General features: G+C 35.9%; 1 protein-coding gene across 1 annotated transcript; it reads left to right on the forward strand.

Annotated features, from left to right (window-relative positions):
• Positions 1-5,164: 5,164 nt before the first annotated feature.
• On the forward strand, positions 5,165-17,862 carry LOC135690481 (alpha-1,6-mannosylglycoprotein 6-beta-N-acetylglucosaminyltransferase A). The gene is made up of 17 exons (XM_089115136.1): positions 5,165-5,672; positions 5,769-5,858; positions 6,126-6,194; positions 6,493-6,651; positions 7,190-7,353; positions 9,227-9,367; positions 9,912-10,048; positions 10,364-10,479; positions 10,632-10,697; positions 10,841-10,918; positions 11,443-11,526; positions 11,918-11,980; positions 13,443-13,559; positions 13,968-14,045; positions 14,499-14,601; positions 15,750-15,807; positions 16,720-17,862. Exons 1-17 carry the CDS (start codon positions 5,412-5,414, stop codon positions 16,916-16,918), a joined length of 1,983 nt encoding a protein of 660 aa, XP_088971262.1. The 5' UTR covers positions 5,165-5,411; the 3' UTR covers positions 16,919-17,862.

Below are 17,862 nucleotides of genomic sequence, written 5' to 3' on the forward strand. Positions count from 1 at the left end.
TGAAAAAAGGTCTGAAAAAGGTCTGCCAAATACCTGAAAGCATCAATAAGAAAAGCATTGAAAGTTTATATAACATAAAATCTTTATATGTCTGATAAATCTGACAATAAATACATGCATTTTGAGAAAAACAGCTCTGATTTTATTGTTTTTTCTCAATTATTATTTCTCATTTTTATGCAAAAAAATCTGAACACAAATGTCTATTGTGTAAGAGCTGTGCAATAAACCCCTTAGTGAATGAGGGCTAAGTCAGAGATCATGTCAGGCTTATTCTAGCAAAAAAGTACAATCTCGTGGTATTATACAGTAAACATTATGACCCAATTGTACAAAACAAATAAGAAATTTTTTTCATGATTGTCAATTGTTTAAACCATATAAAAAATTTTAAGAAACAAAAATAATGCATTCTTTCCATCTATCAAAGTAATGTGAATCCTAAGACAGTTGTAGTGTTTAAATATTATTAATGATGATGACATCGTCATATCAAATTTACACTATACAAGAAACATCTCATCCATTGTTGTCTTGTTTAAGTTTATTGAGTAAGAGTTTTCAGAAGATGTATTATTTGAAAAAGAAAATGCTCAGCTCAGCATCAATAGAGAGTGTTTGAAAAACCAAGAACAATAATTGTCAATGTCAAGAACATCCAAATTGAAAAGCAGACATTCTGAACAATATTACCTCTTAAACAAAACAGAATTAGCAATATTTTATGTTTATACTTGTAAATATCAGTACAGAATATTCAAGATAAAATGTTTTCAGACAAAAATTTCCTCAATTTAAAAAAATTAATAGGGGGATATGGATCATTTATTGATACAGAAGATGCCTAAACTTGAAAAGTATACAGTTTATATACACATCTAAATACTTTGCCTACCTTGTCTCTTAGTTGAAAAGCAAGGGTGCAAAAATTCCGCCTTGATTCTAGAGACTTTGATAACTTTTTTCAGAGATGTCATAAAGTTTGATGGAGGGGCTGTCCCTTTTAACATGGGCTAGAATATCTTCCCGTCTAATGTATGCATGCTTCAAGGGGGCACTAGCCCCATAGCATTTCAGTAGCAGCATCTTGGAAAAAATACTATTAAATGGGCATGATTAAAGACAATGTCGATATTCACGATAAAGTTTACTATATATTCAAATTGTAGCAAGGCTTAGGCCAAACAGAGCAGGGACGAATAAATTATGTCAACATTCACGCCTTTCATATGCAATTAATGTCAGATTTGTACATAGCTTTTCTTTACAATCAAGTATGCACGAGTAAAAAAATTTGATTTTAAACACAAGGGAGCGTCTCTTGTGAATAAGCCATCAGTTTTTGCCACGATTTCACGAATCAAGCTGATGGGCCTAAACTCACCGTATCAACTTTCTATTTCGGCTTACTATTATCATCTACCGCAAGAAATCTAAGCAATCTTTGCATTATAAATAATATATTTTTGGATTTCCAGTAAATTTAACAGTCATCTTGAACTTTAGAATATATCAGCATCTTGAACTTTTTCTCGAAGCTTCGCTATACACTTCCGCCATTACCACTTGGTCACTGAAACGCTACCCGTTTCACGAAGTATCGCCTCAAAGGGGACACTTTTGCATGGGGGACCGATTAGCATACTACACCGGATCACAAGTCGCCCGCCGCCGGATTGAATGACGTAATCGAAATCGAAGTTTCTAAGCGTTATTTAGTGTTGTCAAGAATGTGCCTTTCTTATAATTTGCAAAAGACAAGGAAGGATAAGTCTCAACTTTGCTCGCTATTTCTGCAAAATGCAGAGGTTAATAGGAAGGACCTGCATTTTGGTATTAATAATAACGGTTGTGTTTCTGAACGTGATACATTGGATTAAATTTTCGGAAAGTGACCAAGGTAACGACAGTGTGTCAAGAACACTTAGTCCAGGTATGTTGATTAAGTTGATCAGTGACTTAATGCGATAAAAATAACAAATAGTTCCTTCTCAATTCCTTGTATTCAAATGTTTTTCTATTTCATTGTATTGAAAAATCCCAATGAAAACCTTGGTGTGAAGCAATCAGTAAAGTTGAAGCTGGGCTGTTTCTTATCCTGTTGGCGATGCATTGGCGAAAGGCAACTGACGAGTCTGAATCGTAGACGAGTATAATTTCAGTGGAAACGCATAGCCTTTTTCGAACTCATGAACTTTTTCTCATCATAAAATTTAAAGTTACGTTTCTTACGATCATTACAACCCTTATGACTCTAGTGAAAACCAGACTTTAAGCCGATTATCATTGCGTTGCCGTTGTAGTTGCACGTTTCATTTACAATAGCAAATTACAATGTCGTTTTGTAGGTATGGTAATCGAAGTTTATAATGAGCTCAAATATTGGTTTTTGCACTTGTATTTGAATTGTTAATATTTTTGAGGGAGAAAAGATTTTCCTCCTTATTATATGCACTTAATAATATTTACTTTTTTTAGAATGTTGCAGTAGAGTCGCGGAAAGGGTTGAAGAGTTGCACTCTTTTTTTATAAGAAACAGTAAATTTAAGTTCAGGCTGACTGTTCTTAATTTTTTCGAAAATCTGAGGCTGGATTGTTCTTAATTTGTTCTTAAATTAAGAGGGTGTAAGCAGTGCTATTGCTAGCTTTTTCGCTCTAATAAGATGTTCAGGCCTCATTTGCCAACAAAGTGAGTGAGACAGCCTTAATTTGCTGACAAATTTGAATATTCACCGAGAAAGCACCCACACATCGCTAAAAATCCTCGATTTTGAGAAAAAACGTTGTTCAAAATTGCATTTTGCAGAAGCTCAGCCTCAGCTTGTTCTTAATTTGTTCTTAACTTTTGACCAGTTTTGAGGCCCTTGTTCTTATAAAATTGTTCTTATAAAAAAAGGAGTGTAAGTTCGGTTTTATTGGAGTGCTCCGAGAGCACAGATTGAGACTGTAATGCAAAGAGTGCCAATTTTATCGAATGAGATATTAATCGTAGCGGAATTGAAAGTTTTTTGTAACCATTTTATTCATCGGATTTGTATATAGATTTATTTATAACCAGTTTTTGCTGTTCTAAATTTTGGGTGGCCGCACTGGAAAATCAGCAATTGTTTACTAACAAGCTTAATCCCTTTTCTCTCTATAAACATTAGAGACTATGTGTGTCAGAAGTTCTTCCTGAAATCTTGTTCGGTGCTTCTAGGGCCAATTACAACTACGAAAGGGTAGAAAAATTGTTTACCAATTTTCAAAGGGTACAGTTTCAAGAGGAGGAGGAGGAATTGAAAAATTTGAGACACAGGAACTGCGCTTTCTGCTGGCATAAGTCAGATTTTGTCATCTCAAATGAAAGGGTACAAAATAGCTTTTGAAGGTGGTACACTCATTTAAGCAATAAATTTGCTTGGAAAGTATTATTTTACAATATTTGCCAATTATTTATATATGGTTGGAATCATCACATCCTTGTGCATCGAAAAATGGATAGTTTAATCGGATTGCGTTAATAGTTTGGGCTTAGGGAGATAAAACCAAATATCGTATCAAAAACGTTTACCGTAACCTTAATCAGTCATATACGCTCTCTGGTGAAGATTAAATTCCTTGAACTATCAACGAGAATCCATAGTTACCTTCTTATTCAAGGAATGCATCAAAAAACGTGTTTCTGCTCCTTTCCACAGGTTGAAATCTTTGCAGAAAGAGCCTTGCGTGCCACAAAACAAAAGCCGTTTGTTGCCCCAATAAAAGGCGAACCTGTTTGCTAATAAGATAACAGCAGAAACCCCACCCATTGCTTTGTTTTAGAAGGAAAACTGAGATTAGCAGGTAAAGAAAGCGAGAAAGCCGCAAAATTCGGAGGAGAATACAAAATAACTCCATCTTCATCCACGATCACAAAAACTATTTGATTTAGATTCTGCAATTGCTCCTTTTTTAAAACACCACCTGGCCTCTTTAGCTAACAATTTTTTGATAAAAACTACTTTAAAATGCAAAATTTATTTACTTACATAATTGATGGTTGTACTTACATCATTCATGGCTGCCAATTATGCTAATTTGAAGCATTCATTGTGTGAAATTGTAATTGTACTAATTGATTAGCATTAGTCCTACAAGTTTATACAAAAAAGCTGTGCCCAATGAGGAGGACTTGGGAGAATGTCTCCTTTACAAAATCACAACTTTGGCCTCGGCCAAAGTATTCTATTCATTGGCATTGGACGAGAAGATGTTTGAGGGAGAAGGAGGGGGGGGGGGGGGGGGTTCAATGGCAGGCAATGTGCCGATTGATGCAAATATTTGTCAAGAGACCTTCGTACTCTTTTTATTAGTAATTAATATATATTTAATTAGATTTATTGTAAATAGTTGTGTGGAATTAGTTATTTCAAGAGCTATGTACGTACCAACGGTTAAAAAATTAATGAAATGAAATAATAAACATATGACATGACATATGACGTGTATTTTTTCAATTGTCGGAAGTTATAAGAAAGGTTAGAACGTGTTAGATCTCATCCAAATTATCAGTGAACGAGATATCGCAGACAAATTGTCCTAAAGAAACTAGTTGAACTGTTGAAAACCGTGAATCATCGCAAACCTTTTTGTGACATACATATAAGCAACAACATCACCTTACTTAGCCCAAAATTCCTTACTTCTAGACAACGACACTGTTGAACAAAGGGTGTCGTTTTTATAAAAGACCTGGTTTCTAGAAAACCCGACATTATCCTGAAACATTTCCCCCAGTCCTTCCTCCTACCCGAAGGCATGCACCACCTCTGCTTGCACCACCTCTGCTTGCAATGTTTATTTTTACTCAGCCATGGAATCTGAGCTCAGCATAGGGTTCCACGACAAGTGACGGTATTCTACTTTTTTCTAGATTTACACCCTTCTCTTCTCTTTGTACACCAACTTTCCAGTGATAATAGTTTCAGGATCTTTAGCACCTAATTATCTTCTTTCACCAGCCTATAAATAAATATTCTTACATGGTCTTCAAACAATTCAATTCTTTGTTTCAAACCAATAGCAGATCCGTACTCCGTGCATCCTTGCCTCCCTGAACTAGCTAAAATGATGTAAACCAAGCTCCATGAAATTCTTGCTTTTTTATAAAGACATTTTATTCTATTTCTACCGGATGAAGGGCTGGATGGACGGCCTCTCTTATTTTATTTTATCTGCTTAGATAGCCCACCTTTAAATTATCTTTTCTAACCCTAATCTTGAAGTAATACATACGTTATGACAAGTAATATTAATTTTGGCTTTTTTGTTTATAGTTCTAATTTGGACTTTTTTGTTCATTTTTGTTCATTTGTTTGTTAGTTAGGCCTTAGTTTCTAAGCATTTCTATACGCCATTATCGTATACTCTCTCTTTGCTTTGCAGAATACATGAGGATATTGAAGAAAATTTCGAGTTTTCGCGTTCAACCACACCTCTCAAAGCATGACCTGATCAAAATTGCAATGGATTATGAGTCTCCGATGAAGAAAGACGTTCAAACCCGTGTCCAGCATATTACGAGTGAGATCCCCAGAGCTAAGGCTTTGACTCAACAAACATCAACATCAAGTACAATTCAGCAGCCAAAGAAAGAGCATTGTCTGCCATTTAATGATCGCCTGCACCCACTTTGCCAAGAGAAATTTCAGGTGCATTTTGCATAAAGCAATTCATCCTGCCTAATTGCAGCCTTAATTATTGTCGAGAAACATTCCTTCTCTCACTGAAAATAACTTCTTTTACAGGAAATTAAGAAAAGCTTGGCAACGAAATGCTACGAGGAGGTCCATAAATTGGATGGTTCGAACTGCTCGATCCTTTCGTATCTACAAGAGGTTTTTGCAGTTTTTATCTTATGTTGGTAATTTGCTGAATGATAAGGTTGAAAAATAAAAACTCGAATATTCGTAACCAAGGATTTTGTCATAAGGATTTATACGTTTGATATAATGACAAGTTATGAGCTCCTGCTCTTGAATTCGTTTCCATTCATTTTGACAAATAATAGCATTTAGCCATTCTTTCCCAATCCCCACAACTACTACACCACTGTCCTTATCATATCAATATTAGCATTGCAACTTCTAACATTTTCTTATTAGATTGAGCCATTTTGTGGAAAAAGTCAAACAAAAAAAGAGAATTTGCCATCAAATGGAGATGATTCGAAGGTAAAATGACGAGCAGAAAATGCACCTTGATAAATATTTTAACACGGGAAGAGAAATGAATGCCAAATTATTATAATACTTTTTATGGCATTGCATGAATGTTGTAATTCATTTCAATCCTGATCTTTAAGATGGTAGGGAATCGTCCATCGCTTTTCTCTTTGCAGCAAATAACTCAACATTGAAATAAGTTGTGCGAGCTGTGTGTGGGTAGAAGATAGATGACAAAGATTGCTTGTCTCAGCTTTTATTTGACGCACTTTTGCAGGTGTAAAAAGCAACGATTTAATTCTTTCAGAGAAACATTCGCACCGATCTTCAAGGATTTCTAACCCTTTTGAAGCACAAAGATTTTCATTGGATGAGGAAAAGAGCAACAGCCCTTTGGTCAGACTGGGTGGATGCTGCGCAGAGGCTTGATAGTGATGGAAGATATAAATCATATCGTCGTAAAAGAGTAATGATTCTTTTTGAGCTTCCCTTGGTTTTGCTCTTTTGAAATTCAGAGAAGTTAGTTACTTTTGACCAAGTAACAAGAAACATCCAATCCTTTTTTAATAATTTTACGAAATTCTCTTTGGTAGCACCAACATCACGTTTCGACATGCATTCAAAAAATTCTTCCAATGCGATTGCTTTGTTGTCGTGTGAAAAGAGTACCAAAATATGACGTCTTTGAAAATACATATATTTTTAATTTTGACTACATATCCTGAAATAATACAAAAACATTTCGCTAGAGGTGTAAAATGGATTGAATCTGGCTCAGCTTGACTGGAATGCAAGCATATTGCTAGTAGTTTAAAATCAATTTCATCTGATGCAGCTTGACTGAAATGTAGGAAAAAGAATAATTAAGCTTTTGATAATTCTATAGTAGATTAAATTTAAGAATCTCTAATCGATTATAATAAAGTCATCACTTGAGACGAATTTGCCGCAAAAAATTTGGCCTGCAAATATCCTGCATTTATAACGAGCTTTGCATTTGCTAGATCTTGATTTATCCTGGCGCCCTTTCAATACATAGATGGTTGTTAGAAAGGGCGGGAAGTGGAACTTTTTTGGGCGAATTGGTTCAATGGACTGATACAATTGCTAGTGCCTATGTACTTGGTCACGATATCACTGTTGTACTGGAAAACAAGAACACCAGAAAGTGAGTTTTTTCATCATAACCAAACACTTTACTTAACCTTTGCTGTTACTCCATTAATCAAAGCTGTAGCTGCCTTTTTCTAATTCATTGGGAGGGGGGAGGTTGGGCCTTTTGCCCCAAATAATGGTGTCCCTCAAATCATTCTCTCTACAGCACTGCATGGATTTACCCTATTGACAATTAAAGCCAATCTACAATCATCCTCGGGGGGTTTGTGAATTGCGCAAGAGACAATTTTAAATGACCAAGGAGCATCTGCTTGCATTTTTCCGCTCCATGATTTTCCAGAAACACTTTCTGCTTAGAGAGGCCCGGCACTGTATTGGGAGGGGGGCGTGGAGCATGACACCCCCTGGAAAAATTATTCCATTGCAAAAACGAGGAGTTTTTTACCATCTAGGGGTGTTTAGTTGGCAATTTCCAAACTTGTCGGCAAATAAAAGATGGCTCACCAACTTTGTCGACAAATGGGACTTGGAAACGTCCCCCTTTTAGCAGAATAGCTAGCGACGGGCCTGTTTCAAACATACCGTAAATTATCTTTTAAGCCCCCCGGAGAACTTATTGTTTTTCAGCATTTTAAAGGGGGCTTTTAAAAGAGGGGAGCTAAATAGAGAGAGGGGGCTTGATAAATATTTTGTAATAAAAAACCATTTATAATGGTAAACTAATTTTTTGTTATTTGCGAAATAGAAATCATCAAATCAGCCTTCGATATCAATAACATTGGTATCGCCATCATCATCAATTATTAATTCTAAAATATCTTCTTGGGACATGTCGCCTACTGAAATCGAGCATTCGAAAAGGTCGACTACATCCCTCGGAGTACCAACGGGCTGAAATTTTGGTAAAAGGTTCTCACATGGCCCGTGCTTAATGCACATGGAATTTTGTCTTCGGATCTGTCGTGACTGGAAGAGACATGGTGTGAATTTTGACTTGATGCTAAGTATTGAACGACCAAGGGATAGAATGAGTTTTTTTTGTCAAGTTTACTTATTTCAACATCAGTGAAAGTTTTGGGGGGGGGCTAAATTGAGAGGGGGGGGCTAAAAAGAGAATTTACGGAATATTTCTTCAAATTCAGATGACGAAAAGATGATTCTGAATTAATGTTCATTATGGATAGTATTTTGAATAACATCACCATGCAAGTAAGAAACGTCAAAACTCGTGAAATATTTAAAAAATGAATTCAACAAATTTCAATGACATGATGCGCCTGCAAATTACTCACCCAGCATGTTCCAAATCTAGAATACATTACAAAGGTATACTGTATTATAAATTTAGTAGGTTTAATAGCAAACTTCATTCTATATTTTTCTCTGTTAGCTGCTATTAATCAGCTAATTGTATATTGAGCTTGATCTTTTATCCAAAGTTAAATTAAGTGATTAAAATCAGAACGAACCATAGAAATCTGCTACACTCATTTTTATAAAGGTCGATGTTGAGTATTCCAGTTTCTTAATGTTCTGGAAATTTCAATACTCTTTGTTTCTTAAGGGTTTCTTAATTATGATGTCATGAATTATGTCATGAAATGTTCGTGACCTTTTTTATCACGGCAAGTGATTCGCTTCCGTTCTGATGCTGTATTTAGATGTAGGAAGTATATTTTCATCCCTTGTATCTTAAGTTCTAGGCCAAGAGGGCAATCTTGTTTTTGGATTTTACAAAATTTCGTTGTTCTCAGTTTTATCACGATTTTATAGTTTTTCAATTTTTATGCTTCGAGTACTGAAGATTCTTAATTTTTTGTGACTGTCTAGTACTCGTTTCTTATAGCAAGTTTCTTACAACAAAATGAGTGCAAACCGAAAGCTTCATAAAGCCATTGATAGTTATCTTTGCTTTGACTTTGTAGGTTTTTGAAGCCAAACGATAATGGCTGTGCTTCGAAGAACACGACTGGTTTCCCAGCTTTTGATCTTATCTTCACTGATATTTTGGGAGAAAATGATTTGAGGATACAGCAGCTTGGGCCAGCTGCCTTTACGAGATACAGGTGAATTGATTTGATTGCCATCGCTGCAATACGTTTGTTTGCAGTCTTGTTGGATATCATAGCCCTTTTTGAATAACCACCGACAGAATAATGTTCACAGACGATATCGCTTTATTATATTCCGACATATAGGAACTTGAAGGAAAGATAAATACATTTTGTCGAAGATGAACTGATATATCTATCTATGACGCAATGCAGATCAACATCACACCACTATGATGTGTCGGTCAAAATGCTGACAAAGCCGTACAGTGTTCTTATCGTCATTTTCACGTGAAAATAGCATGTTTATATACCCCTTTCCCTGTTTCTTGCATCTTCATAAAAACAATATATACTCAACTGCATTATGCATCCTCTCATATAACATGCTTTTTTGTATCTAATTTGGTTCATTTGGTTGTAGACAAAACAACATTGTAGTCGCATTGGAGTTACAAAGAATATGATGTTTTATACTAGGGCTAAATATTAAATGTTTTCTTCAGCTCAGGCTTCTGCAGTAAAAATATTTCCTTAACCTTTTCGCTTTAACTTTAAGATGCAAAGTACGAGTGCTAGATTCCTTTGGAACAGATGCAGAGTTCAATTACAAAGAGTATCACAAAGACGTGCTAGGAGGGCGCGGTCCCTGGGGGAACTTAAACCTTCTTCTTCCGCAGTTCTTTACTTACTTCCGTAAGCACCTTTTGAGTTTTTTTAGAATTGCCACTTTCCTAGTGCTTTGTTAGTTGCTAAGAAAGAACCATAATATTCACAGTTCATTGAGCAATTCTTACACATCTATATAACTTCAAAACTTTGAGTAGAAAGGGGGAACATGAAAATTCGAGGAAATGGTTAATCCACCTTTGGTAAATGATAATGATATTAACTGACTATACGATAACAGAATGGCGGAGAGAATCATAAAGATCTCCACAATGCACCTGGTGACGGGTGAAAAGCTTAGATGTGCAGGAAGATGGTAATTTTTTTATTTCTTTTGCGTAGCACACAGCCCGGATAACACATTCCTTGGCTTTGCATCCGGCAGCGGAAAACTGGAAAACAAAACGATCAAAAAGGACCAAGCTGTGATTTATGGGAAAATTACATCTTATTTGCAGGTAAATAATTTGTAGTGTCACAAAAGTGTCATCAAAGTATCTAGGCATCCTTCTCCTTTCAATTATTATTTTTGCCCTCTTGAGACTAGATTTATTCACATAACCTTTTTGCCTCGTTATTGACTTTTATTTTTTGTTCGTCCTCGCTTTAGGACAAATTATGGTACATAGATATCATTAAAGAGTTTTTCGAAGTCCATGCAACGATGGCAGGGAATGTGAGTATCTTGTAGAAATTGTTAGCTAGTTCAAACTAATTGTCGTCATTTGCAAATCTTGCATCAGGAAGGCATTTTGACAGCCTATTTCAATTTTCCATTGAGAGTATTGCGACAATGTAAGTAAATAATTGGTATTTCAGGCAAATATCCCATCTCACGTGAAGAACCATGGAGTGTTAAGCTACACTGATCTGATGAAACTACTCAAAGAATCTAAGGTAATTGATCGAGGGTACCAGACTATGAAGTTTTTTGACCTCCCAGGCTGGGAGGAGGATGTGGAGAGTTATAAAAAGTTTAATTTACCGACGAAGCACTGGAGTAAACAATTTTCTTTTACATTTGTCCCTTTTTTCTCTACCACCAGGCGATTTTGCCGACCAACTAACGATTTTACCGACCAATTGAAGATTTTACTTACAGACTAATGACAAAGGGGGCAAAGTTGTGGGAATGCCATCACCCCCTGCAAACTTCAGTCAGATAGGCCCCTGATAGCTTAGGTTTGACCATGTTTCCATTGCCTTTTGAGCTGAAATAATGTCGTTAGCGCGGGATTTTTCTCAACTGCTGGAGTCCTGACATCCTGTACCGATTCGTAAAAGCATGTTACCGGTGAACAAGGTTACGTCTTTTCATGAACTTGAGACAGTAGCTAATGTAATCCTAGAAATGTTGAAATAGGTTTATAGTTGTGAGATAAAACATCTTTCATTTGACATAGTGCTTTTCATTTTGCCAGGTGTTCGTTGGACTTGGCTTTCCTTATGAGGGGCCTGCCCCGCTAGAGGCTATTGCATCTGGAGCGGTTTTCTTGAACCCTAAGGTAAGTCAGGTTCAGGCTGCTAGACAGGCAGAATCGCTCCTGTTTGGAAGTGGAGAGAGACAACTGGCTGAGGGAAACCGATCGTCATTAACTTCTGGCTGGTCTATAGGCACAATGCTTTATTAAAGTGCTTGTTGAATTTTATTTCTAGTATCTGTAAACAGGTTTTTGACAAGCTAATTTTTAAGGCACCAGCAGATGATGAATTTCGAACACTTCTTTCTGTGGTATAGGCCATCTAAGATCTGCTTATTCTTTTGTAATTCATGTCAGGTACTCCTAACTGTATTTACATGCATTGTATTAAATATGATACAGTTGTTTTTTATACCTTCACCTACCAAAATATATTAATTTGAATAAGGATTGCCTAATTGTGTGACCTTTTCAGTTTACAGTGCCGAAAAATAAAATCAACGAGCCCTTTTTTGGAGGGAAGCCGAATGCAAGAAAGGTATTTATTCAAATTATTATGCTAGAAGATTTTCCCCTCTCAAATCATTGTACTTCTACCCTCACCTAACTGCCTGTATCTAATGGAGAGGGGGCAACTTTAGCGGCTGTATTAAATAGGGAGGGGGCAACTAAGGATTCCACTTTTTTGAAAGACATGTGTTTAATAAGCTTTCTCTACTTTTGAGTCCTCCCCCTCTCCTAATTCAAATATCATGACATGCTCCTCGTACAACCATCAAGAAACAAATCTTTACTTCCCTTCTCACTACCAAACTTTCTTAAGCATTTTATGTTACTGCTATTTCTTTGCTTCACTTCTCAGACCAAATTGGGAACGATCAGAACTTTGCAAAAACATTTCTGTGCAATTTTATTGGTGAATTGCACGTTGTAAAGATTTATGCCCCATCTCATCTTCCGAACAGTTTTGCCACTGCAAAGAGTATAATGAATCTACACTTGATTGAAAAATTCTAGGTTTTCCTAAAATTGAAACAATTTTGCTCGAAAGGGACGCATACATCCTAATCCAAAATCCAAAATAGAGCTGCCAGAATTGTAACTAGCTGCCATACGATGCGTCTGCTGCTCCGATAATTCAGAATCTTGGCTGGTTAACTATCAGTAATCTTGTAAGAAAGGAGACAGCCACGCTAACTTACAAATCTCTAAATATGCTTGCACCAGACTACTTGAGAAAATTATTCGAAAAATGTTCGGATGATAGAGAATTGTTTCTGCGTTCATCAGAAACTGATCTTAAGATACCGCTGCTAAAAACGATAAATGGCCAAAAAACTTTTTCTTATCGCGGTCCAAAACTGTGGAATAATCTAGAAAGATCTACCAAATTGGCCCCCTCCCTGAAAACCTACTAAGACCAACTATAGTCTGGGACAACTTTTATTTCATCTTTACGTTCACTTTTTATAGCCTTAGTATTATTAAATATTGTAAATTAGGTTTGGTTGGTAAATTTCTTTTGTTATTAGTATTATAAAATATTTATTAGCGCTTATTTTAATCTTTTAAACAGGTCAGGTTGAAAAACATATATGTATGAACCTTTAACCTGTATAAATATTATAAAATGAAATGAAATGACATAACGAAATTTTATCATACCGTCTCAAGAAAAAGGAAATAGATGAAAGGTCATCTAGCTTTTTGAATAAGCCTTCGATAGCCCTGCTTTGCAGTATCGCCCCTGTACTTAGGTATATCTCCGTAATCAAAAATGCTTAGAAAACATATTTAACTCCTATGCGAATATAGAAAATGCAAATGTCTGGTTTTTAGGAATCACAAAATTAGAATCATTATAAGACCTTACATGATTAAGGCATAAAGATTTCAACCCCTTGACATCTCGCCCTTCTTGTTAGCTGTTGTAGAGTCAAATAAAAGCCCCATTTTCCAAACTGTATGGTTTATGTAAAATACGTTATTTTATGCCACAGATCACGTCACAAAATCAGTACATGGAAGATTTTGTTAACGAGCCACATTCACACACATTGAATATATCAAATAAAAACGAACTCAGATCTGTATTAAAGAAAATTAAAGAATATAAGGTAAGTAGCATTATGTCTAAAACTGTTCACAGGTCTCTCAGTGTGCTGCAGATGGTCAATGTAAAAATTAACTTGTTTCTATTGCGTTCGCAAACCATCAGCTCTTGTCATTCTACTAGTTACAAAAAAGATATTCAACTTATCGTTGATACTGAATGCACTTAATACGTCAGAAGCCCTGCATTTGCCACTGCATTTGAAATTGACGTCATAAACGAACATTGAAAGGTTTTATCCAACTTGGAAAAGGCTTTCAATTCATAAAAGTTTACGGGAATATTTCCTCATTTGAAAGGTTATGTTTTCAATGGGTGTGAAAGTTTATGTGCCAAAGTTTGATGAAATCATTCAGGATCGTAAATAACTTGAAAATGCAATAAGTATCTATGAATCTACTCCATATTTTAGAGCTTTACACCGTACCTGCCAATGGAATTTACAAATAAGGGCATGCTTGAAAGATTAGCTGCACTCATAGAGCATCAGGTATTGTTCCAATCACCCTCTATGATTTTACCAACACGATTCTGATTTAATTTCAACCTTTATTGCTTGAAAAAAATTTAGATGCTAAACCGGTTAAGAAATTCTTATTCTTGATTTTGAAATACGATAGAATTCCTAGAAAGGAATTTCTTTTCTTGGAAATTTATGTATTTGGAAAAGTTTTATGCAATGAAACCGGTAATATAGCTACAAAGAAATGTAATCCCAAAGACACTTTATGACCAATCTGCTGGTGTAAGTGTTGCTTGATTGTTAAGGTTCTCCAAAAAGAACCGTGTTTACAGAACTTATGGTAAACCAATTCATTCAGAAAGACCTTAATCGTCAGTAGGCAATAGAGCCTTTACCGAAGATTGAATCTATTATTTATTCATAACTTGAGGTATGAATTTTATCAAAGCTATATTTTTCACAAGTATATATCTTTGACAGGATCTTTGTAACCTTGATGCCCCACGCTGGCCACCACTGCAAAGTCTATATACATTCTTAGCCGAACCTGGAGTTTCTTGTAAAGATGAATGTCATAGACGAGGTATGCTAAACCTTTTTATAAAATACATGCAACAGTCGATTTTAAATAGATACGTAAAAGAGTCACTTGTTTGCAGGTGTGGTTGCCAAATACACGTTTTAAGACCTTCTTAGTCTACCCTAAGGAGATCGATTTTGGTATGCATTCTGTCAATCAAATCATGGTATAACTAGACACAAGCCTACTGTTTTCGACAGACCATCTAGCCATGGACTGTCATTTGTCGCTGTTTTGAGGCGAACATTTCTCACATGTACCTGTTCTGAAAGATGCTGGAGAAGCTGACTAGTAGCGACGACATAGAGTTGCTACCTTTATGTTGTTAATAATTTTCGGCGTTTAGGCCATCCTCGCCTTTGAGTTGTGAAAAATCTGCAAAGTAAGGTTGAAAACTTCCTACCTAGCTACTGTTTGTTTCTGAGATATAGAATAGGGGAGAAGAAAAAAAAATGGAATCCTTTATCGATTCCAAGCTGAATTGTACAATTGCTCATGCCATCTTTTCACCAGAAGAAGAAGAAATGATAAGCTGCCATTCTGTATCTCAGAAATAAGCTGCCATTCTCAGAGTTTGAATTTGATACGTTCTATTTTGTGTAACTGAAGAATTTTGATTGTTTTCGTCAATCTCAAAAATTTGGAATGAAGCATCTCGGAAACCGTAACTCGTAGATAACAGGTATAGCACAGCCATTGGGTTAGCAGGGGATTTAGCCCCCCACCCACTTTTTGCAATTATAGGTTAGACAATTCTAAAAAGTTTACTCTAACGGATCCTAAGTAGTAGCAGTTCGTCTTGACTAGAAATCCTTTTTTTTTATTTGTGTCTTATCTTGTTAAGACTCTTTACTGTAATAATTGATATATTCTCTGAATCGGACTGTATATAAATAATAAGTGGAAAGAAGTAAGTATTCTCTAAAAGGGGCGATTTCCGGCGTTCTAAAGAGTCCTCCAAAATTTTCGGCAGCGCCTTTTTCAGCCCACTCACTTTTAAAATGGTGCGCGGTATCTGATAGATAAAGCCTCAAACTTCCACAAACACCCAAACATTTCTATGGGCCCAGACATCTAAAATTTATGTTAAGGCTATTGAGCTTAAAATTTGACTGATATAGAATTAAAAAAATTGAAGTACTTGCTTACAGGTTTGATTTGCGAATGGTCATTCTTCTATGATATCAACAACAAAGCAACTTTTAAAAGGTAATTTGAATGCTTGTCTTTATTTGTATATTTTCATAACTACTTTTTAACTTGGCTTTGGTTTATATATTAATGCTTTCACATTGCAAATTATATCAATTATAGAGAAAAATTATTCAAAAAGTGGCCAGAATTATAATTTGTAAGATCGAGCAGACTGTCCTGTGCGCTGGCTCTCACAACTTTGAGCTCAAATCAGGGGCGTCATGGCCGGGGGGGGGGGCAGGGGGCCGTGGCTCTCTCTGGTTTCAAAATTTGACGGATTTTCGGAAAAATCGTTGTTGTGTCGAAAAAATTTTAAAGCTTGAGCTGTGGGTAAAACCGAAAAGTGAAACGAACTTCTTATCGCCGTAAATTACCTGAACGAAAGTACTTTCCATATATAATGTATTTTGTCACAAACGAAAGTATTTTGATATATTTCATTTGCAATATATCAGTACAGGTTAAACAAATGCAACAAACAAATTGTGAGAACATTTATGGGAACCACACTATTCGAAATAATAAGATTATTCATTGCCTTGAGCAAGTTACCAGTGCTTTTTAATTAGATATCTCATCCAAAAACTGCCTGTACCAGGCAGATGAAGCAAATATATGCCTGCTTAACACAACCAGGCATATTAAATAACTTGAATCAGAAACCTGTCAACCTCCCTCTCCCCTCTACCCTCTACCCTCTCCCATTCCCCCTTCCCCCTCTCTCTTTTCCCCTCTCCCCTCTCCATCTCCACTCTCCACTCTCCTGTCATACCTCTTCTCCCTGACCCTCTTTCCCACACACTTGCATTCGCTCCCTCTCTAATAATTTGTTAAATCACTGCTGTTAAAAGTATTGTTGTTAATTTGCTGAAGATATCTGACTATCGCATCAATATCGCGTAACTGGAGCTACTTATCCTGTTCTAGATTTGGAGTCAAGTGCAATGAGTTGAGATCAATAAGGAGCTTAGAGTCGCCTTCGTTCCATCGTGCAAATGGCACTTGTTTTATTCAAGAACATTATATGTACTTTAGCTGTATTGCCTACGACACTACATTGCAGAGACTTTGTCCTTGCAGAACCTTCATTCCAGAACAGTCGGCTTTGTGTCAAGGGTGTTTATAGAGCCAGGATTAAATAAGCCAGTAATGTTAGTATCAGATGGGCGATAATTCGAATATTTGAAACAATAAGCGACATTCGCTGTAAGATTTTCATAGAATTAATATAGTTTTGGGTAAAAATAGTTCTTAGCGAATGTAGTCACTCTTGTGGGCACCGCGCGGTCATTTAATCTTAGCAAGGGCTAAAAATTTTTTTTTCATCTCATTTCAAAAATCTTTATACACGAATTCTCTATCAGCTATAATACAAATATAAATAAACTACTTCTATAACAATTACTTCTTTAATATATATAAAAGAAAGATGTTGCTGTTCTACCTAGGGATCGTGTTTTGTTTTAAGAATTTATTAACTTTGTAGGAATCCCTTCAAGTTGCTTTTAAAAATGGAAATTGTGAAGCTCATTCTGATGTTTCTTGGAATCTCATTCCATGTTTTGGCCCCAGAATGAAAGGAACTTCCCTTTCAGAATTCCAAATTTTGCCTTGGGATGTCTATATCAAGCTGATTCCTTGTCGAATACCTGGATATCTCTGATCTAGTAATAAATTTATCTTTAAGGCTGTCAGGGCAAAGACCATTCATCATTTTTGTACCTCATTTTGGCCCTGTCATATTTAATTAGATTCGAAACTGAAAACCATTTGCAAATCCACCCGTCCTCAAATTTAGCACGTTCAATTAATGTTTGAGCCCTGTCTTGAATACGCTGAAGATGTTCAAGCTTTGTAGCGGACAGACTTCCCCATAATTCATCACCGTATCTTAAATGGCTCTCGAAAAGTGCCCTGTACTTAAATATTAGTCTCCCCTTACTTTGCAAAGAGTAGCAGTCCTTTCTTGTTCATTTTCTTGGTGTTTTATGTTGCGTAATGATAAATTGTATTTTCTAACTTGGTTAACTTGGTGTTTAATTATTCTCAAGATAATTATATCCATTTTCA

Source organism: Rhopilema esculentum, chromosome 4 (genome assembly GCF_057945365.1).
Source record: "Rhopilema esculentum isolate cy_ngs chromosome 4, ASM5794536v1, whole genome shotgun sequence".
NCBI lineage: Eukaryota > Metazoa > Cnidaria > Scyphozoa > Rhizostomeae > Rhizostomatidae > Rhopilema > Rhopilema esculentum.

Excerpts from the sequence above, each read along its gene's own strand:
- LOC135690481 (XM_089115136.1), top strand. The coding sequence starts at position 5,412 with ATGAGGATATTGAAGAAAATTTCGAGTTTTCGCGTTCAACCACACCTC. Across the intron at positions 5,859-6,125 it reads TCCTTTCGTATCTACAAGAG|ATTGAGCCATTTTGTGGAAA; the intron begins GTTTTTGCAGTT and ends TTTTCTTATTAG. Across the intron at positions 15,808-16,719 it reads AACAAAGCAACTTTTAAAAG|ATTTGGAGTCAAGTGCAATG; the intron begins GTAATTTGAATG and ends ATCCTGTTCTAG.